The 23,823-nt window shown below is 44.1% G+C and overlaps 1 protein-coding gene across 1 annotated transcript; it reads left to right on the top strand.

The window, feature by feature from the left end:
* Window positions 1-2,702: 2,702 nt before the first annotated feature.
* Window positions 2,703-3,179, top strand: LOC121804029. The gene has a single exon (XM_042203581.1). It carries the CDS (start codon window positions 2,703-2,705, stop codon window positions 3,177-3,179), a length of 477 nt encoding a protein of 158 aa, XP_042059515.1.
* Window positions 3,180-23,823: the final 20,644 nt, after the last annotated feature.

The following is a 23,823-nucleotide window of genomic DNA, read 5'->3' as shown; positions in this document are numbered from 1 at the left end:
ACCCCGGAACAGAACCGAATTCAATAAAGAGATAGCGAAATATATTCTATTGCTCAAAATGGAGGAAGACTTTTGGAAACAAAAGGCAACCCTCAAGTGGCTTGAGGAAGGTGATAAGAACACCAAGTTCTACCAAAGCTGGGTTAAGCAAAAAAGGATACGTCTTAGGATCCACAAGATAAATGCCAATGTGAGGGAACTTACGGATGATCAAGAAATCAGAAACTCGGCGGTTGAATTCTTCCAAAATCTCCTGAGTTAGCGGAACCGACCCTAGAGTTACTACAACCGTTAGCACCTTCGGAACAATTGGAGGGGCTGGCCGACCCCCCGGACGCAGATGAGGTCTAACGTGCCGTGTTTGACATTTTGGGCAATAGCGTCCCCGAACCGGATGGCTTCACGGCCACTTTCTATCAAACGTGCTGGGGCAGCGTCGGACTGGATGTGGTGGATGCGGTTAAGCAGTTTTTTGGCGGGGCCTTTCTCCATCGGAGCATTACGGCTACAAGTATAGTTCTCATTCCCAAAAAGCTCTCGCCAACTACATGGGGTGACTACCTGCCTATAAGCTTGTGCAATGTCATTAACAAGGTAGTAACCAAACTTCTCACGAAAAGGCTTGCGCCTCTCCTCCCGCGGGTTATCTCACCGAACCAAAGTGGGTTCGTGAAAGGAAGACTCCTCAACGACAACGTTCTCCTCGCCCAGGAAATGATACATGAGCTCTCAAGAAGCACACCAGCTCCGAACGTGGCGATCAAGATTGATATGGCTAAAGCTTATGACAAGGTGCAATGGCCCTTCCTCATCAAGGTTCTCACACAAATGGGGTTCCAGGAGAGGTGGACTAGGCCGATTGAAAGGTGCATTGGTACATGCTGATTCTCGGTCCTCATTAATGGAGCCCTCGCTGGTTTTGTCAAATCCTTACTAGGACTTAGACAAGGGGATCCCATTTCCCCAGCCTTGTTTGTGATAGCGGCCGACTATCTCTCGAGGACTCTTGATAAGCTTATCCTTGGGAAAAAAGAAATGACATACGCCACACGCGGATGTATGGAGATCAGCCATTTGGCATATGCCGACGACATCATCATTTTCACTCAAGCGGCCCCAACTTCCCTTCAGAAACTCAGATCGTGTCTGGACCACTATCAAGACGTATCTGGACAACAAATAAACCTAGCCAAGAGTAATTTCTACATTACCGAAGCACACGAGGGATGGGAAAATTCAATACAAACTGAGGGCGGCTTCTCTCGAGGTACATTCCCTTTTCTTTACCTTGGGGTTAAGCGAACAGACATGTTTATGTTCCTCCAGGAAAAGATTGCGGCTAGAATTTCTGGTTGGGCTCACCGGCACCTCTCCTTTGGGGGGAGACTCACGCTCATTAAGAGCACACTCGAGACAATTCCAATCCATGTTTTCCAAGCTATCGAACCCACTTGCGGGGCACTTAAGCAGCTGGACCAGCTCTTAGCACGGTTCCTTTGGGGGTCCACTAGTGAGAAGAAGAGAACACACTAGATAAGCTGGGACCAGGGATTCTTACCCACGTCAGAAGGAGGACTTGGCATTTGCAAGTTTAAGGAGGTACTCCGAGCCTTCAACCTCAAGCTTTGGAGGAGATACCGAGAACAGAACTCACTATGGGCCAAATACATGATGGCCATGTATTGCCAGAAATCCTCCCCTCTCGCCACTAGAGCCGCGGGAAGAAAGAGCTAAACGTGGAAGAGGCTTTTAAAGGTTCGGGCGCAGGCACATCCACACATTCGATGGGTGGTAGGCCAAGGGAAAATATATTTCTGGGATGACCTGTGGCTCGGCGACAATTCCCTTCGAGACCTTAGCCTCGACGAAAGGGGCTACCCTCTCACATTAGTATCGGACTTCATTGCAGATGGGACCTGGATTGAACCGAAACTCCAAGTCCTTCATGCCTAGGTCGGACTTTCTCACCAGATTATCGCAAAGATCCTTGATACCCCTATCATCGTGGGTGAACCAGACGTCCCGAGATGGAAGTTGTCTCGGTCCGGCGAGTTCTTCATGGCGACCACTTGGGAGACCATGCAAGCGCATGGACCTATTGTGCAAGGGCTTGAGGATATATGGCAGATGGGCCTCACAAAGTCCATATCCAACTTCATTTGGAGGCTCCTCTCCAACCAGATTCCTGTTGATACGAAGCTACAGCGGAGGAAAATGGAAATGGCGTCCAATTGCCAGTGCTGCCCTCTTCGGCCCGGCATTGAATCCCTCCAACACCTTTTTATTCGAGGTGCGAGAGATAATAGTGTTTGGATGGAGTTTGACTGCTGGTTCGATGGGCCATCCTCAAGGCTCCGGATCAATGACACCATCCCCGGAAAGGCTGGAGGTTTGGGCGTGACGTCTCCGACACCCAGGAAAGAAGCACCTCAGCCGAACCATCCCATGTCTAATCCTATGGTTCTTGTGGGCGGAGCGGAACAGGAGTCGCCACCAATCGGTGGTGTTCAAAGCTTACAATGTGGTATGGCAAGTGCAAATGTTCATCCGGAATTGCTTGGCCAATGACACCTATAGACCGAAGCATTGGAAGGGAGTGAGGCTTGAAATTTGCATCCCGACCTTGGGCGTACCCCGACCCGAGGCCCCTCGTGATGCCTATTAAATGGAACCCACCGGACTACCCTTGGGTCAAACTTAATATGGATGGTTCATTTATGGATACATCGGGCAAGGCCGGGGGGGGTCTTGTACGTGATCATGCGGGCAACCTGCTCGTCGCCTTCGCTACCCCTGTTGAAGCGCAATCGGCCCTTGAAGCAGAATTACTAGCCATCCACCATGGGATAATACTTGCCATGGAGTTTAGAAGGCCTAATTGGATTGAAGTGGATGCAGATCAAGCGGTCAAGCTACTCAACGGACCCAGCTGGGGGCCAGCTAGTCTTTGTCGAGTCATGGCACGAATAGCTACCCATAAGCGACAACAAGTAACACGGATGACCTTCATCCATAGGGAGGGTAACAAAGCAGCTGACTGGCTAGCCAAAATGGGCCTTGAGGGGACCAGTTTCCAACGCATGTACACCTCTACGGCTCCAAGACTCCTTAAAGCCTTGGTTCGGCTAGATGCAAGGGGAGTCCCACATATCCGTATCCAAACTGAGGAGGAAGAATAGAAGCAAGAGGAATGGATAGAGGAAGGATAGAAAGGTTTTATTTTGGTTGCGTTGATTGTATTCTGTTTCTGAAAGGAGTAGGGTGAGGTCCAGGCCATCTAGGTTCGGACCGCATACTACCCCTGCCTCGTCTAGGCACACCACTTTTGGGTGTGGCCTTGCTTTGTATTTTGATTGTTTGGCAATACAGGGATGAGGGACCCACGAACCCTCTACCGTGATGGTGTTTGATTAAAAAAAAAAAGTAAACCCATATATAAAAGTTGTGCTTCAAATAAGCTTTTAAGATATGAACTTCCACTAGATAACAATGATTATATGTTGTATTGACCATTTTTTTTTTAATTAAAACACCTTTACGGTGGAGGGTTCGTGGGTCCCTCATCCCTAAATATCATTTCAAAGAAAGGTTACAAAACAAGGACACACCCAAAAGTGGTGAGCCTGCACAAATTACAAGAATAGAAAACGGTCCGACCCAAGTAGTTCCGGACCTCATCCTACTCCTATCAAAAGGCATTCTACACTAAGTGACCACTATTACAAACCGCCACGAACTCGGTGACCCAGATTAGTCTTCTTCCCCATTTCGAACCCGGATATTTGGCACTCCCATCTCCTCCAAACGGATTAAGTCCTGAGCTCCCTCGATATTGAGGTGGCGTCCATGTGAAAACCGTTTTCCAGTTAGAGACCTCTCTTCGCAAGTAAATCGGCCACCCTATTTCCTTCCCTGTTGATGAAAGTCGCTCGAAAGGGCCACGGCATGTCGAGTGGCAGCCGGTCCCCAACCTTCTCCATTGATCAACTTGATTGCTTGGGCAGCATCTGATTCGATCCAAATTGGTAGCTCGAGCCCTCTAGCGAGGTTCAGACCATAAGTCATGGCTAAGAGCTCGGCTTCCAAGGGTGAGTGTGCATCAAGGGGGTGGAGAAGGCTATGATCATCTTGCCCAAGTGGTCTCGCAAGAGTCCTCCTCCTCCGGCTTTATTGGTCGCTTCAGCAAAAGATCCATCCGTGTTGAGTTTGATCCATGGGTGGTCCGGTGGCTTCCATTTGATCGCGATGGCTAGGAGTTGTGGCCTAGGGGATTGCACTTGTTGGGGAATGCTAACGCCGAGTCTGACCCCCGTCTAGTGCTTCGGTTTCAGTCTCCCAGTAGCCATGCTGTCCCGGACATACTTGAGAACTTGCCACACGACGTTGTACGATTTGAATTGTGTACCCTGATGTCGGCTCCTATTTCTTTCTGCCCAAATGAACCAAAGGATGAGGTAGGGCATGGTTCGGCTGAGGTGTTTCCTGTTAGGATGCCCGCTCCTCTGTGCCCATACTTCAATTCTCGTCAGGATAGTATCATTTATGCGCGGGGAAGGGCCCTCGAACCATGAATCAAATTCCTTCCATATTCTGAGTGCACTGTCTCCTTGAATGAATAGGTGTTGTAGGGACTCTATGCTCGGCCGGTGAGGGCAGCTTTGACACTTGGAGGCTAGGTCGATCTTCCTCCATTGGAGTTTTGTGTCAACCGGAACACGGTTGGAGAGAAGTCTCCAGACAAAAATGGCGATGGATGTGGTAAGCCCAGCCTTCCACACGTCATCCAGCCTAAGGATGATCGGCCGTTGGGTTCAGATTGTGTCCCAAGTAGAAGCCAACGTGAACTCTCCACGCCCCGAAAGAGTCCACCGCGGGATGTCTGGTTCCCCTTGGAGGATCGGGGTCTTGAGGATGCGGTCAATGATATATTGCGGGAGCCCGACTTGATCGGGGACGAGTTGTAGTTTGGGTTCATCCCAATCGCCGTCCTTGATAAAATCAGAGACATGGGCTGTTGGACTGCCCCTGTCGTCAAGGCTGAGGTCTCTAAGTTGGGAGTCGCCCAACCAGATGTCGTCCCAAAAGTATATCTTACCTTGTCCCACTAGCCACCGCATGTGCGGGTGAGCCCTTCCCTTCCTGGACCTGGCGGATTCCTTCTACACACCTGGCTTAAAACAAGTGTTTGACCCTGTAAATTCACGAATTTTTCCCCTAGACCTATGCATGAAATTAGCCTTATCATGGCCCTAATGGGAACCCCAATTGGTATGTCGATATCCACCTGATGAGGGTGTTTAAGTGGGCGCCGAACTTTGATACATTCTTCGAGTCGCCAGTTGTTGCCGTTTGGTCTAACATCATGGGAATCCCGAAGCATCTCTTTGAGGAATCAGCTCTCATGGCAATCGGTAAACTTCTAGGCAAGCCGCTACAAGCCTACCATGCCACAATGCATCAAAGCTGGCTCTTATTCGCGAGGATTTGTGTAGAGATTGACATCTCTACTTCCCCGATGGAAGATATCATCCTTAATATCCGAGGCAAAGATTCAAGGTACAAAGTGGCATGGGACCGTATTCCATTGTTTTACGCTATTTGCAAACAAGTTGGGCATAAGGAAGAGGATTGCCTTGCAGCGGGAAGGAAGGCTCGGGGTAGAGACAAGGATCGCCGAGCAACATCCAAGGAGAACCACGCGAGCCATACCACCAAGACCATCCGACGTGAGTGGCGCCCAAAGGCGGAGGCTTGGTCTGGCGCTGCATCGACCTCTGGACATTTGGAGAAGGATAAAGATTGTAACAACCACGTGGAGAACACTGAGGGTACTTCGAGTGCGGGACTGTCGAAGCCAAGAGTGGCTAGTAGGAGTCAACCAAGTGTGGACGAGGATGGCTTCCAATTGGTGTCGAGGAAGAGGAAGGAAAAGGTACATGAGGGAGTTATGCACACCAATGTTCCACACGTTGATGATTGGCATTTGAAGGAGAATGTTGCTACGGTGACGTTTGGGAGTGTTAAATCGGGTACAATTGACTCGAGTTTTAGCTCCATGAATGTTGCATGCGGGCCCCCCAACCGGGTAATAGAGGGCCTCATCGAGGACCTGGATCCAGGAGAGTGTGTCCCTTGCTGAGGCATCCCTATTGCGGGCCTTAACTAGGTGATGGACAAAGGTTTTGAGGATGCAAAGGCTGCATCAAATTGTAATAGGATTTTGAGTGTATATAGATGACCACTCTAGTTGTTAGGGAGGCCCTCGTTGTACTCTAATTTGTCATGCCTTGGCGAGTCGTCACTTTTGGGTGACTCGGTGTATGTTTGGTTGCATCAATTGGTTTGGTAATGCACAGGTGTGGGTTCTCCTTAACCCTCCGCCTATTGGGTGTTTAAAAAAAACCCATAAGGCCGAGCCAATCCCTTTGGATGACACCAAGATTAAAGCCGTGGGGAAAGCCGCCTGTTTAGAAGGTACACCATCCCTTACCTTCTCCAATTCAGAGACGGAATTCCTCTCGGAGAAGCTAGGGCTAGCCGTTGTTGGAAAGTTCTCCCACTCACTCTCATCTTCCTCCCAAATTCAAAAAAAGCCTTGGAGGCTTGGGGCTAGTGGGTTCTTTTACTTGAAAACACTTGAACGCTAAGCACATCTTAATCCAATTCCAAGAGATGGCCGACTATGCTACGGTCTTAAATGGTCCCAATGGGAACCCCAATTGGTATGTTGATATCCACCCGATTAGGGTGTTCAAGTAGGCGTTGGACTTTGATACATTCTTCGAGTCACCGGTTGTTGCCGTTTGTTGTAACATCATGGGAATCCCGGCGCATATCTTTGAGGAATCGGCTCTCATGGCAATCGGTAAACTCCTAGGCAAGAAACTACAAGCCGACCATGCCACAATCCATCAAAGCCGGCTCTCCTTCGCGAGGATTTGTGTAGAGATTGACATTTCTACTCCCCCGACGGAAGAGATCATCCTCAATATCCGAGGCAAAGATTCAAGGTACAAAGTGGCATGGGATCGTATCCCCTTGTTTTGTGCCAATTGTAAACATGTTGGGCACGTGAAAGAGGATTGCCATGCATCGGGAAGAAAGGCTCGGGTGTGGAAGCAAGGATCGCCGAGCACCGACCAAGGAGAACTACTCGAGCCATGCCAACAAGATCATCCGCCGTGAGTGGTGCCCAAAGGAGGATCCTTGGTCCGGCACTCCATCGACCATTGGACACTCGGAGAAGGCTAAAGAGTGTAACAACCAAGCGAAGAACATTGAGGGTACATCGGGCCCAGAACCGTCGAAGCCAAGAGTGGCTAGTAGGAGTCAACCAAGTGTGGATGAGGATGGCTTCCAATTGGTGTCGAGAAAGAGGAAAGGTAAGGTACATGAGGGCGATATGCACACCAAAGCTCCACACTTAGGAGTGTTAAATCAGGTACGAATGAGTAGAGCATCAGCTCAATGAGGGTAGCATGTGGGCCCCCCAACCGGGAGATAGAGGGCCTCATCGAGGACCTTGACCCAGGAGGGTGTGTCCCTTGCGGAGGTATCCCTATTGCGGGTCTTAATTAGGTGATGGACTAAGGTTTTTGGGATGCAAAGGCTGCATCAAAAGTATAATAGGGTGTTTAAGAGTATTTAGATGACCACTCTAGTTGTTAGGGAGGCCGTCGTTGTACTCTATTTTGTCATGGCGAGTCGTCACTTTTGGGTGACTCGGTGATTGTTTTGTTGTTGCAAATGCTTTTGGTAATGCACAGGTGTGGGTCCGCCTCAACCCTCCACCCCTAGGGGTGTTTTGGAAAAAAAAGTAATCCCATATATAAAATTTGTGCTTCAAATAAACTTTTTAGATATGACAATTACAATGATATTATATCAACCAAATTGATCAAATCTTGATGTTATTACACAACAGGGATCATACAATGAAAGTTTTTAATTCTTTTGGATTGATATGGTTTGATTGTTGGCTAAGTAACCCAAATATAAAGAGTTATATTTTAAATGAACTTCCTCTAGTTATCAATGATTATATGCTCTATTGACCAAAATGATCTTATATTCGATGCCGTTTCATTACAGACATCAAAAAATGTATGATTGTGGGCAATTTCGATACAAAAGGTTTGCTTGTTGGCCAAGTAAACCCATATATAAAAAAAGACCGAGAATGAAGTTCTAGAGTGAGAAGCTCCTCCTTCTCTCTAAAAACACCACCCTTTTGACACACCTTGACTTCCCACCGCCGGTCACTCCACGGCTTTTCACTCTCCGCCACTCTCGACAACATCCTAGCTTCCTCGAACACCCACACCACTCCCACCCCTCCCGACGGTCTTGACAAGCGTGCCCACCAGTCACCGTTCTCCCTCCGGTTTCAAGCTCGGACGTACCAAGCTCTAGGCCTCCGTCCTTAGTATGCCGGACCCCCCACCGGACCCCGAACCAGGGGCCGAGGTCCCGCGAGACCTCACGGACCAGCAAATGATTTTCCGGTCGTGTGAGGATGAGTTACTCATCATTCCAACCACAGCTACGAAAGTAAAGCTCACTAGGGCCCGATGCAAAGTACGGAAGAGTACTCCGGCGCACCCCTCCAAAGGAATTGGCTGGAAACGATTTGTTCCCCCCTCTCCTGGAGGATAAACAACTACGTAAAATGCTCTTGTTCAATCATGATACCAACTCTGACACCGAACTCCCATGATGCAAAACGGCCATTTTCCTCGCTATCCCCACCCCCACCGAGATGGCTACTCACCCCGGAAATAAGGCCAAGTCTCCGGCGAGGTCCTGAAGACCGTTGGTGATGGGGAAGACAAACCCTCTCCCGATTCCCTACCTGATCCGGATGGCCAACGTGATGTTCAAATGGCTTTGGAGGAAGCGAAAGTCAAACTACCCGAAATGGATATAGGGAGAAAAATACCTTATGAAAGTGCCTTTGTTCCATACTCCCCTAGTGAGTCACGTGTTGTATCTCATGGATCTTTCCCAATTAAGGGGTTGGCAGCGGAACCGTGCACGAGATGCGATCATATAAATTTGATCTATTTAGCAGATTATTTAGACAAATTCTATTCACATAAATATCACATGTATCATGCTCATAACTTGAATTAAAACATGCTTTAGCATATAAAATCCCTAAAACATGCTCACTACGGAATTAGCCAATTTACCTCGTTGATTCAATCAAGAATCGATGATGGCTAGCTCCATCTCCACGTGAAGATCTTCAGTACTCGACCTCTGATCTTCTGACTGGTGTCCCAGACTATATACTAATATTTGTGTGGGTAAATCTCACCAGAATACTAAGACTCGAATAATGAAGACAGAACTCAGCTCAAGGAGGGAGCAATTTTTGAATTCTCTCTCTCTCTAGAGGGGGAAGAAAATTGTAGCACTAATAATTATTTTTCTGTCTCCTTTATTCTCCTATTTATAAAGTCACAAATTGGGCCCAGTTAGGGATGTAAGGAAGAATTTGGACATGGCCTTACCCAATTAGCTTTTTACTAATTAAATTGAACCCACAATTTAATATAAGCTTATATTGGAATATTACAAGCAGCCACTACAGAAGTAATATTGCACTGCCTTTCCAAATCTGAAATTACAAGTATTCCGAGTTTCCTTTTATTTGTTTAATTCATTTCCCGCACTTAAGATAGAAACATCCATTAATTAATTAATGTCTGCTATGGACTTAATTAATTAACATATTTTATTCTCCAAGAGTGGACTTAGCAAGAAACTATTATTTATTATTCATAGAGTAATTAAACTCCTACTAGCTAGGTTCCGAATAATAAAACCTCGTTTCGAGCTCCTCTTGTGGATGTTATCAAACGAGACTCTCCTCGCTCACGATTCAACATAATAGCAATCCTAGCACCGCTAGACAATGATCACCACTACCTAATATACCTGGATCGTTGGGTGATGAAAAACCCGCACATTTGGTAAGTCAAAGTAGTAGATACTCAATATCGTATGCTCAATGCTAATGTACATTGATTAAGAAATTAATTATCAAGACCTCGTCTTTCAGTAGATAGCATAAAGACTCGTCTTGCTGTTAGATCCATTCAGTGCTATACCACACCAACGTCATCATATTTCAATAAGGCTTAGAAATAATCGGACTGACATTGCAACCTTTCATGATTGGTAGTCTAGGTCTATCTGGGTTGTGAAATTCTTATTTTTCTTTGTTCAGAACAGACCGCATACCTTAAATTGAGCGCAGCCCACAACCGGTCTACTAGAACAAAGACTTAGACTTATGTTACATTCACTTATACATTTAAATATGTAATAAACATCCATTCAATGTAAAACATAACAACATTATGACAAAAATAATCTGTTGCATTCATTGGAAAATAATTATTACAGTTTTACAGTATTCAATCACTCGAAAGATGATTTCTAGTATACAAACCCTAACACCCAATGCAGCCAAAAATAGGTGAGATCCTACACCTTGCAGCCTTGGACTCAGCGGAGAAGCTCGATGCTATGTCGGCGCAGCCCCTACACGCCGGTAACTTGTCAGAGGTTATATACAACCCACCGGAAACCCCCCAAAAGCCCACGGGATGCTTTGAAAGTACCACACATACGTCTTGGGATGGGAATGGACCCTCTCTTGATGACATCCCACCGCTTAAACGAGGAAGGACGAGGAAGCTCCGAGCTACGTTCGAGGCCAGCCCGAAAGATTTTGATGCGGCCCTACCCCAAACGATGCCTACGATGAAAACTAACACCCCTTGGGATATGCTCGCTCCTGGTGGTGTGATCAAGGCCACGCCTAGTGTCATGAAACCCGAAGTAATACGGGAAGCAACAACATTCCCCGATACGCCTATGGACGATGCCATGTCCCACGATGGCAATGAAGATGCCGAGAAGACCCAAACCAAAAATGGAAATGCCGAGCACAACACGCCGAGGCGAGGCCATGACTCGGCCTAGAAGAATGGCACGAAACCAAAGTCTATGGCGGATATGGTCTGGGAGGCTCCGAAACTAGACGGCCCACAAGTCTTCGAACCGGAGAGCATTCAAAAGATTGGTTGTGCAACCACATCCAATGGAGTCCCGGCTATCTACTTCTCCGGGGCAGAAATACAAAAGCTTGCGACATCCCTTGGGCATGCCATTGTCGGTAAGTTCTCACATTCCATTCCGACCTCCCATCAAATACAAAAAGCTCTTGATAATATTAAATTCCGTCATGGCTTTACTTGGAAATATATTAATGCTAAACACATACTTGTGCAATTTGAGGACATTGCGGACTATGCTCGGCTTCTTAGTGGCCCTAAAGGCACCCCGGTGTGGTACGTCGACCGGCACCCGATGCGAGTATTCAAATGGTCACCCGATTTTGATGCATATTGTGAATCCCCTATTGTGGCAATATGGCGCAACTTAATTGGCCTGCCCATATACCTCTTCCACCAATCGGCGCTATTTGCCATTGGTAAGCTCCTAGGTACGCCAATTCAAGTAGACCGAGCCACGGCCAACAAGTCACTCTTATCCTTCGCAAGGATTTGCATCGAGATTGACATTACGAAACCGCCACCAGAGGAGATTATCTTGGATATTTGTGGACGTGAGGTGGTGCAACAAGTGAAATGGGATAAAATACCGTCCTACTGTTAGGAGTGTAAGCACGTGGGACACAAGAGTGAGGTGTGTTATGCGGAAAGGCCATCGGAACGCCCCCCTGAGCGGAACTACAACTTAATCCCAACGAAGCAGCCACAAAACGGGGATCCCGGGGACAACAATTCCAAGGCCGAAAAGAAACACCAAGATGATAACATGGAATGGAAACAATATGGGAAGAGCAAAACAAGAGGTGGCCAACCACGGAGGAATGCGAAGGCAAAGAAAACCGATGGGGTGGGGTGGTCAGGCCAGGATATTGCGGGAGAAATGCAACACGATAAGGAGGACCGTGGCGGGTGACAATGTTCCACCCAACATTGCACCCCGGTCACTAGATCCTCGTCACTGGGGAATGGACGGGATAAGGCTATGGTAGGAAGTGCCACCGAACGGCGAGAGGCATCCGCACCCTCCGATGGTCAAGGATCATCGAGAGGGGCATTTCAGAAGTTTGACCTTGAGAGGGCTGAGGCACGAGAGATGGAGAACCAATTGAGTACCAACCGATACTTCTCCCTCATGGCTAGTGAAAACTTTGCGGAAATTGATGGGGATAATCTAGAGGAGTTGGAAGTGAGCATGCCCGCGAACTTGGATGATGGCAGGGTGATCCCCAACCTCATGGCGGCCGAATCAAGCCAAGGAGGAAATAACCTTCAAATCACTAAATTCCAAGGAGTGCCTTCTCACCCCCCGGGTACGAACCCCTTTTGTTGATTATGTCAATTAATTTCTTGTTTTGGAACGTTAGGGGGATCGCGAATGCGCCAACCCAAAACGTCCTTAAGAGACTAATTAAAACTCATAATATTCATTTCCTTCGCCTGCAACCTGCTGCAACCGTTCCCATCCTTACCTAAAATACCTATTTCCCTCCTTATTCACTTTATTTTCCAAACTCAAAAAAAACCGAACTCTCTCTCTATAACTCTAAAATTTCCCCCAAATCTTCTCTCGTAATCCCCACAGTTATCTAACCCTAATCAAAAATTTCTCCCAAGTTCTTGAGAAATTTGCAGATACAGATCATGGAGAACACACCGAAAGCAGGGAACCCCACCACCACCGCAGGTTCCGATGCGGCGGCATTTATGCAGATTTAACACAGATGTTCGGGAGTGCAGAGGAGGCGATGAAGGCCTTCGCCTTTTTCTCGGCAATGATGGAACAGGCCAAACCTCCCGCCGCAACGACCGCAGCACCACCACCGCCGATGATTTCGGAAGATTCGACGGCCCAACCCGCGATTTTACATGCAGAAGCCGAGCTGACTACCAGCGCGCCGGAGAGAAACTCAGCAGTAGGTGAGGAACAGAAAGACGAGGGCGGTCTGGCCGTGGAACTCGTGCGCATGGCGGTTGGTGACCAGAGGACGGCACAGGTTGTTGAGGGGGAAACCCCTGTTTCTGCAGGTGTAGTGATCGGGGGGGAAAACCCTGGTTTATTTGGTGATTCGGAGGGGGAAACCCCCGTTGTCGACAGATAGTTGCTGAGGGGGAAACCCCTGAAAAGTTTATGGGCAGTGAAGCCCTTGATAATGATCAGTTGGTTGCTGAGGGGGAAACCCCTGTTTACATTGAGGGGGGAACCCCTAGTTTTTCTGAAGGGGTAGAGACCCATGTTCTTGATGAGATTTCGGTGCCCGAAGAAAGTGGGCTGGAATTGATGGTAGATCTGGTAGAGATTCCGTAGGACACAGACTCGCTGGTGGATAAAAGGGAGGCTAGACTTAGGGCCAAGAGGAGTTTAGGGGATGAGATCGTGGATCTCACCCTGCCCACAGAGGAGGAGTGCCTAGCCCTGGGAACAGAGGGAGAACAAGCGGAGGAAGCCCCTGGATCTAGCAGGGAGGAGGAAGAAGCAGAAGAGCGCCGCCTGGCGGCGGAACGCAAGAGGAAAGGAAAGAATATGGCTCTCTCCCAGACCAAGAAGTCCAGGAAGACCGCAATGGACAAATCTGGCGAAACTCCACTTCCTGCCCCAAAAAAAGTTCCTTTCTCTAAGGCACAAGTCGGCCTTGACCCGGCTAGTGAGTCTGAGAATGAATCGATGGATGAGCAAGAGGAAGAGTTGAACTTCAAGCCAGCAGAGGTCTGGTTGACAAGAGGGCTGCTCGAAGCGATGGGGAAGTTTAAGGATCCAAAGAGGGCAGCAACCTACAAGGAGAGGTGTGGTTCAGGTAAGCTAGCGAAATCTGGGAAATAGTACGACCCAAAAGAGTTGAGGGAGATTGACTTAGATTAGGAGTTCCGCCAATACATAGGTGCCATTGGGTTTGATTGGCTCTTGAAATATTGCACCGCGGAAGTACCAACATTTTTAGCACGGGAGTTTTTCTCGACATTTAGGTTGAAACCCACCACCGATCTTGATGCAGACTCGATCACCTTCCGGCTGTTTACTGAGGAGCACGAGATGAGTATCAGGGAGTGGTCCCTACGGATGGGGTTGTTCACTCGCGCAGAGTGGTAGGAGCTCCGAAGTTCACCCCCGGGTTTAAGCCATAGTCTGCATGGGAGTTTGTCACCCATCCTAAAGTGGGGAAGGTAGGGCAATTGAAGACCAGCTATTCAAAATGCTACCATATTGAAAACCGCATCCTGCGATTTGCCGAGACGTTTATAAGCTACAACCTGATGGGGACTTCTAATTCTGCCTTGACAACTGCTGACCTCTATTTTACATGGTGCATGGCGAAAGAAGTAAAGGTACACTTGGGGTATTGGCTGGCTCAGGCTTGCCATCAAATGGCCGCCAATCCCTCCCGCCACATGTATACATGTCACCTTCTCGGAGCTTACCTCCAGCGCAACACGATAATGAAGATAGCCAAATCCGCGCCCGAGGTAGTCATGTGTGAGCCACCAGAGATATTCAGCGTTGATTATTTCTTCAACAAGGGCCTGCTCTACATGCATGGGAAGGATGTGTGTTTCTATGAGGTGGGCAGGATGGAACCCCAAGGGAAGCCGGAGCAGGATGGTGTCAAGACAGTGACCAGCGAAGAGTATGAAGAGATGAAGAAGGGAATGGGCATGATGCAGAAGGAGCTCAGTGCAGTCCGGAAGGAGATGAATTAGATGAGGAAAGAACTCAGCGGAGTCTGAGAGAAAATGATGGCCTTCAGGGGCAGTATTACCGACATCTTGGGGAGGTCAACCGTGCAGTGCGATCGTATGGCGGATGTCGTTAAGTTAATGATGATGATGACCCAGTGGCTGAAGGAGAAGTTTCCCGAGCCCTAGAAGAAATTGCCCTCTGGACCCAGCAGCGTGTCCAAGCAGCTAGGGCAGGGAAGTTCATCCATCCAGCAACCCCCACCAGCGTCAAAGCCCCTGTTAGCCCCGTCTGCATCTAAGCCCCTGTCAGTGAAGAAGCCAGTATCGAAACAGAGTGAGAAGGAAGAGGAGAAGCCGAAATCACCGTCTAGGAAGAAAGTGAAGGTGACCCGCCCCTATGTTCCACCCCAGTTTGGCTCCCACGGGGGCCAAATCCCGAATTGAGACCCCCCATGACCAAGTAACTTTTACCTTTCAGTTTTCTTTAGTTTCCTTTTCGTTTTATGTTTGTTGTTTTAAGTATATGCTTTTGTGTTTGTTTTTCCCGCATGCCTAGTACTGTATATATGAGTTTGCGTTTATACATGTCTTCTCCCACTTAGCCCAATTTTTGGTCTAAGTGTGAGAAGTTTGTGTTTCTTTTAGGCATGTTTTGGCTTTTGTTCTGTTGTAACTTCTCCCACTTAGCCGTTGCTCGGTCTAAGTGTGAGAAGTTTGTTTGCTCGTGCTTGTTTGTTGTTTTGTGTGTGGTGAATTTTTGTGTTTGTTTCAGTCTGTTAATACTTCCCTGTTTCCCCCCTTCACTGGGATAGCTTGGGGACAAGCTTGAGTGAAGTGGGAGGAAGAGGGAGTTAGTAGAGGTTTTGTTAATGTGAATAGGAGTCTTTAGGTTTTTGTGTGTCGCATGAGCTAGTGAATACAATAAGGCAAGATTCCCTTAGTAAGAGAAATTGAAGATAGGATGCACGTCAACTTTGAGGCCTTTTTCCTTAATAAGCTGAATTCGGTTTGAATGAAGTAAGAACGATAAAGGATGCCTTAGATGACCTAGTTGTGAAGCCCCACTATAAGAGGGAGTTATAAGCCTAAACACTTTGAGCTAACATGTAAAAAGAGGGGCCGCCACTGAATGCTTAGGGAGAAGAGTCTGAAGGAGAAAAAAAAAGGGTTTCTAGAGGTATAAGCTGGACGAAGTCCAGGGGAGAAAAAAATAAAAAAAAATCGGAGGTATAAGCTGGACGAAGTCCAAGGGGAAAAAAAAATATATATATATATATAAAAGGGGGAATAGAAACAAAAAAAAAGATCTAATGGTAGAAAGCAATAGTAACCTGACCCAGGAATTAAAAGAAAAATGGGATTGTATGAAGGAGAAACTCTCATAACCCGAAGCATTAGTGGTGTGTCATTGACTTAAGAGTGAATCGATCCTAACATCCCTGGTGAGGAATGAGAGATCGAGTGAATCCAACAATTGGGAAGTCAATAGGCTATCTTGATGAACTGACAGACCGATTAGGTAGAAGAAGGGAAGGGGAGGATTTGGAGACTGTAGACGAATCGAATTGACCTTAAGCTTGTGGGGACGGCTGCCTAAAAGTTGAAACTAGTTCATGCTTTTGTGTTTTTCTTTAAGTGTTTATTTTCTTTATTGTGAGTCTGTAGTATGTCTAGGTCTAGGACTTTGTGTCTTGTTTGTGTCGGTAGAGTCGGTCATAGGATAACCATGCATTGAAATTCGCCTTATTTATTTTTCTTGTCTTTCATGCTTGAGGACAAGCATGGTTTAAGTGTGAGCAGTTTGATAAGGCTAATTTCATACATTGGTTAGGGGATTAATTTCATGCATTTACGGGGTCTAACACATCTTTTTAAGCCAGGTGTGTAGTAGATATCACCAGACCGAGGAAAAAAGGAAGATAATTGCAAGGCGAAGGAAATGAGGCTATAAAGTGAGCAATTTGAAGGAAAATGACCAGACGGAGGAGATTGCTAAGCTGAAGGACAGAATAGAGATTTCTGCGAAGGCTTCTGAGAAGCTTGACCTAGCACAAAAGCACACACTGTTTCTTTACTCGAGCTTTCATGGTCTTAGGCAATCATCTAAATCAGAGTATATGTGTTTTATCAAAATTGTCAAATGTTTGGAATTTGACATGTGCCCTTAACCGTGCTCTAAGCACAAGGAAGTTGAAAGTGCATTAAATATGGTATTATTGGTACTATACGATGATGAAATCTACAAAAGTTGCAAACAACTAAGATTGACATCTGGCGTAGGAAACTGGTTGTCTACCTAATTTAAGATAAAAGATTTAAGAGAAACTAATTACATTCGGAGCATCTAAGTCTTTAAAATTGCTAGAAAGAGTGTTGAGATTCTTTTAGGAATTCTATATCTATACATTGCTTGGAACATTTTAGCATTAGAAATCCCATGAAAAAGTTTTTACCATTTAAGATGGAATTGTCTTGTCTCTAGTCAAGTGTCGTTTGATGCTGGGTGAGATCAAGAATTATGAGACTAGTTTTGAAGATAGATGTCTCATGTATGCTATGATGTGTACTAAGTTTGATATTAGTTGTGCTCTTGCATAGCAAGTATATATCATATTAACCATGGCAAAGGACTTTGATTGAGGTAAAGAATATAATATAGTGCTTGAGAAACACTAATCGATATATTCTAATTTACCAGTCATTCATGTAATGTCCTTAACGTTACACTGACTAAGTTTTATGACTGATCAGTGATCGAGTGAGTCATCCTCTGAATATGTGTTTACCTTAGGAGTATCTTCCTAATAGCTTTAATCGTAAGATTAAGTATGCCTATGAGTATTATATTTTGTTATGATTACTTTAGTGAAGGCTAACTCAAGAGAAACACGAGCTAATAAAGCTAAGAAATCACATAAAGAGATTAAATTAATTAAAGATCAAGTACGCAACAAGACATTATGGTGGCAAAGATATAATCAGACAACAACTAAGCAGATTTTTTCACAGAAAATGCCTTTGTGGCAACATGTTTCGAACATGATGTGAAATGAATGGTGGTTCGATATATCTAGCACCAAGACCTGCTTTGAGTATAAGTGGGAGAGTTTTTGGCAGTGGGTATACTCGAAAGCATGTTTTGAGTATAAGTGGGTGATTGCTAGGTTTGGTATACTAAAAAGCATGTTTCGAGCACGAATAGAATCTTGCTTGTATACGAAAAACTCTACAAACCACTTTTAACTCGATTCAATATTATTCAAGCAGTTTGCACGAATAGAATCAATATATTATTACATTGTGTTTTGTAACATCCCAAAAATTTTTGTGACTTTTGTTTTAATATGGATATCGAGAGGAAAATTTTCTTTTATGAAATTATTCGTTCCTATGTGATTGAGTTGATTATGTGAAATAATTGTCATGAGCGATGTGGAATGAAATATTATATACATTATATTTTACAATGTGGGGAATTAATTAAATGAGATCATGCATTTTGTTCTAGCTAAATTCATTGAGAATTTTCGGCCCCTTCAATTATTGAAAATATTTTCTTCTTGGATTTAATTGATTGTTTTGGGATATTTATCCAAATTAAATCCAAATCGAATTATCCCTAATTTGTGCTACATGAAATTCGAATCCTAGCCTAATCTTGTGAGTTTCAAAAATCCCCTGTTTTAATTAGGAGGATGAATTATTTTCTTTGATTTAATTGGTGCCTTGTTGATTCCCTTCTTTTAACTTTGAATCCAATTAAATCATGCCACACTTTGTTTCCTCACCCTAATTAAATTAGGATTTGAATTATTTCCTTGTGGCAATTAAAGCCAATTTTCGGCCTTTCCTATTTGTAGAGGAAATATATTTGTTTCCTATTTTGTGGAATTCCTTCTATTAAAATAAATACCAAATTAATACCTATGTCTAATTAATTGGTGATGTGAATATTTTCCTTTTAATTTCCTCCATATCACATGCCCCTTATGCCTTCAATTTTCCTTGTGCTCCTTATTAATTTTCAATTTCCTCCATATCACTCTCCCTCACTCTCTCTCCCTCACACGCCTCCCTCCTCCCTCTCTTCATTATCTCCAAAAAAAAAATCCTTCAATCCTTTGTTCTTGTGTCAATTGGAGTTGGGACTTCAAGATTCACCGAAGAATCGCACCAATTGTCGTTTCTACCGTTTGTTTTTGACCAAAGAAGGTATAATTGAATTATTTTCCTCATCCTTTTCATTTAATCATTGTTCTTGATTCCCTCATGCATATAGTGAGTGTAGGAATCATAGATCGAAAATTTAATCGGTGGGGATTGATGTGTTGTGTGAGGAAATTTGTGGATGTACGTTTGTGAATATGTATGTGTGAAGTTTGGATGATTCATTGGTAAATGATGTGTGAATATATGAGAACATGAGTGTGAGAGCTTTTTGAAGCATGATTATGTATTGGAAGCATGAATAAATGTGTTTGGATGAATGATGAATAAACCCTAATTTCGAAATTTTGAAGCATGAAAACTGTGGTGTTCGGACAGTAGATTCCGACGTGTGTTTGACCAGACAAACGATCTTATTTTGACACGAATTTTTAAATGAGTAAATTTTGAGATGTCTTTTGTATTGTGTATGAATTTCAGCCCCTTTTGACTAAAGATGAATATTTTAATGAATTTGTGAAGTTGACTGCGCAATTCTGCCAAAAACTTATATTCTCGCCCAGAGAGTTTTGTTTTTTATTTGACCGACCAAATGACCTTATTTTGATGTGAATTTTTTACTGGATGAAAATTTAAGTGTCTTCTGTGTTGTGTGAAAATTTCAGTCTCATTGGACATCGGATGAAGTTTTGACAAATTTTTCAATTGAATTGCGCAGTACTGCCAGAATTTTTGTGTTCCGACCAGAGAGTTGCACTTTTGTTTTGACTGACCAAATGACATGATTTGGTGTGAAATTTTAACTAGATGAACTTTAATGTATATACTGTGTGGTGACCAAAGTTTAGCTTCATATGAGGTCGGATGGAGTTTTGGTGATTTTTACAAAACGACTGCACATTTCTGCCAGTTTTCAGTCATGTTAAAAATAGTATTTGTTGTCAAGTTTAGATGAATTACATGATGCATGTGTGATTAAGGAACATATCTTATGGCGTGGTTATGTGCTATACGTTGAGATATATTATGGTATGTTTCCTTGTGTGATGAACGTTTGGGATGGGTAAATTAAGAAGACGATGAAAGGAACGATAGGACATGCATGATAATTTGTATTGATGGAAGGCTGATTGTGTTGTGGTGTTGTTGTGTGTACGTGAGCACAAGGAACGAGGGTTGCTTTGAGTTGGGTATTGTATTGTTTAAGCAAGCGAGGTGGACTTTCTTTTACAAATCTCTTTACTTTTCGAAAATATGATGTGGTGTTATAAGGGTGGTTTAACTTGTTATGTCATGCCATGTTGTTTTTATTTATGAGATTGTTGCCTGATGCCTAGTTCGTCTGAGCTTGCTCCGTTAGGCTATATGGCTGTGTTGTGAAACGAATTCGGGTCTTAGTAGGGCCGCAAGCCCTATCAGGCTGTGTACACTAGTGGGATCGTGAGCCGTCCTTGTTAGTCGGCCGGTCTCGTGGGCGAAAAGTGTGGCCACACTTTCATCGCACTGTGGAATGATGATTGTGATTGATGGATTGTTGAGAAAATGGGGAGATTGTTTGACTGGTCAGTCTATGAAACGTTTTTGTGTTCTCGATGATATTTCATAACTATATGTAAAACTCGAGATCACTGGTATGGATGACATAACTGTTATAAAATGTTTTCGGCATGAGCCCATTGAGTACAACAAGTACTCAGCCCTGCATATGTTTTCCCTATGTGCAGGTTGAGTGGGATGTTGCGATGGATGTTGAGTCGGCCTAGGAATTTTGGATGTGTTGTGTCCTCATACATAGGCCTCATTCTATGACTCTCTTGATAACCTATTTCCGCTGCTATTATTGAAACTGTGTCGCAAGAATTTATTTTATTTCGTACGATTTTTGTCTTGTCAAATACTTTGAGACTTTAACCCGCTGCTTACTTCGTTACTCTAAAATGGTTTTCGTAAACTAAAACAAATGTTCTTTTAGGAGTTAATTGGATTTTTGATATTTATTTTTCCGCTGTTTTCTTTGAAAAATTGTTTGCTAGAAATCTCCGCACTATTTGATATTGTAATTATGACATTAAGTATTTTGAACTAAAATCAGTTGCTTATCTTTTCAATGAACTAAAATATTCACCTTCTTAAGTTAATTGGGTCTTTCATATGAACTGTCGTCCTTTAAATGTTGTCCTTTATTGCTTTCCCGTGGTCACGACCTCCTCGTTTTATTATCCCTAGTATGGGCGGTCGTGACATGTTGGCTTGTGCATTTATAAGATGTTTTTTAAACATTTAAATGCATAAGAAGCAAACAAAGTCTAAGTCTTTTGCTTAGAAGATTAGTTGTGGGTGACGTCCACTTTAAGGTAACACAGTCGGTTCTATGCAATGCTTTGCAAAAGAAAAAAAAGAATTTCACAACCCAGATAGGCTTAGACTACCTATCATGAAAGGTTGCAATGTCGTTCTGATTATTTCTAAGCCTTATTGAAATAAGATGACGTTGGTGTGGTATAGCACTGAATGGATCTAACAACAAGTCGTGTTTTTATGCTATCTACTGAAAGACTAGATTATGATAAATAATTATTTCTTAATCTACATATATTGAGCATACGGTATTGATTATGCACTACTTCGACTTATCAAATGGTGCGGATTTTTCGCAACCCAATAATTCTGATATATTGGGTAGTAGTGATTAATATATAGCGGTGCTAGGATTGCTATTATGTTGAATCGTGCGCGAGATGAGTCTCGTTTGATATTATCCTCAAGAGGAGCTCGAACAAGGTTTTATTATTCGGAAACTGGCATGTTGGAATTTAATTGTTCCATGAATAATAAATAAGTGGTTTTGCTGAGTCCACTCTTGGAATAAATAAGATGTTAATTAATTAAGTCCATAACAGATATTAATTAATTAATGGACATTTATATCTTAAGCGCGGGAAATAAACAATAAACAAAATGGAAACCCGAATTAATTGTAATTTCGGATTTGGATGGACAGTTGAAAGGTTCTCTCTCCTCTTTGTCTTTTGACGTTTTGGATTACACAAGTTAAACCGTCAAACTGATCCAGCCGGCCAGTTGTATGTCTTTTATCTGTAAAATGCCGGCGAGTGGATCCAGTGGAGATTTAGACTGGTCAACTTGACTTAGATCCGACTTGAGTGAGAGCTCAAAAGCACTTTCAAAACCTTAACCCACAATACTATTAACTATTATAGGTAAGTAAGGATCGATCCCACAGAGATGATTTGTTTTACATTGGTTGCAGACACGAATGGGAATGGCTGCTGCCACGCTTTACTACGGTGGGTTAAGATAAACTGCTTGACTCGAGAGACTAAACTAACTAAACTGATCCACTTGCTAAATGGAATAAAATCTACTTGCTCAACTCATCATGTAATTTCCTGAAATGGACAAACATAATGAAGGTAACTAGTGTCAGAAATTTGAAAAGTGTACGATAAAGCAAAACTTTACTAACAAACTCATCTTCTTTTACAACCAAATCAAGGAACTGAGTAAATCAGATGTGCAGAGACTTCCATCAGAACAAACTTGGCATGAAAGCACAAACTTATAAATCTAATGCATAACTTCCAAATCAAGCAGAGAGCAACTACTGTTAAGACATAAACAAACTGACCTACTCACGCTCTTGAAAATAATAAAATGAAACTTCAAATCTACGACTACCCAAACAAATCAAACACGACCGCATCTTCGATCAACGTAAACATACTCAGATCTACACTACCATGTTACCAATTAGCAGATCTAAACGTCCTAACGCATCCCATCCATGATCACTTCATAACTGAGTAAAATTCATAGACAACAGAGCAGATCCAATAGAATAAACAGCAACAAAACATTTGAGCTAAGATACGCTTCATAAATCGAATATCAAACATCGATCAGAGAGTTTGAAGAGAGGATTGTCGTTAGTGCGCTGTTTAATGTGTCAAGATGCTAGGTCGAGATGCCAAGTCCTATGAATCCACTAGATCCCTTGGTCTAAGAACTCAAGAGAACACGGAATGCTCTGTCGTTGGGCACACTACACTCCCCTTCAAATATCCCTCAACCCAAATACCAGGGGTCGATCCCACGAAGATGGACACGTAAGAAAGCATTTAGAAACTCTGGACAAGGGCGGCTGCTGCCACGCAAACTGGGTTGAGGTTTAACTACGACTAGACCTAGGCAAGAAATGTAAATACTAGACCTAGGAAAATGTAAACATGCTGAGATCAAACATCATCAAGGCTACGGGATATTAAACCTACTTCCTAGACCGTGTAAATGGCTACCTAATAAAAGCAGACAGAAAACATGTAACAGTGGGGACCATAATTCCAGAATGAGCAAGTACGGCAGAAAAGCTGCAACAACAAACTGAAACTCTAACTAACTACGACATGCCCTTTTTAACTTAATCCGAAACGAAGGTGAAGAAAACAGAGCACGTACCTAGATTCGAATAAAATATAAAAGTTGGGTCGTCGGAAGCTTGCAACAAACCGAAAATAACAATGATCTACATACACTAGACGGAATGAAATGAAAACACAAAGGCTAGGCATAAATTCTAATCAACTATGCTCAGATTCACGTCGGATGCTTAATCCACTCCGGATCCAAGCGATCCGAACCAAATGACAACCTCAATCAACTCCATAACTTCCGATCTAACAGATCTACTCCGATCAACTCCGAATTCAAACGATTCCACTCAACTCAGCTACAACACCAAATTTAAAACTCCGATTCAACCACCAACAACTCTGATCGACCCGATCCAACCAATACTCTGCACAGATTCCGTGAACAATTGCGAAACGCATCCAACACAAGTAAACTAACTCAAACTCCAGAAAATCACAGAACCGAA

The sequence above is a fragment of the Salvia splendens genome, chromosome 5, assembly GCF_004379255.2.
Source record: "Salvia splendens isolate huo1 chromosome 5, SspV2, whole genome shotgun sequence".
NCBI lineage: Eukaryota > Viridiplantae > Streptophyta > Magnoliopsida > Lamiales > Lamiaceae > Salvia > Salvia splendens.
The sequence above is the reverse complement of the archived record's forward strand: the minus strand, read 5'-3'. Positions and strand labels throughout refer to the sequence as shown.

Bases quoted from the DNA above. Each gene is read 5' to 3' on its own strand.
- LOC121804029 (XM_042203581.1), top strand. From the start codon at position 2,703: ATGGATGGTTCATTTATGGATACATCGGGCAAGGCCGGGGGGGGTCTT.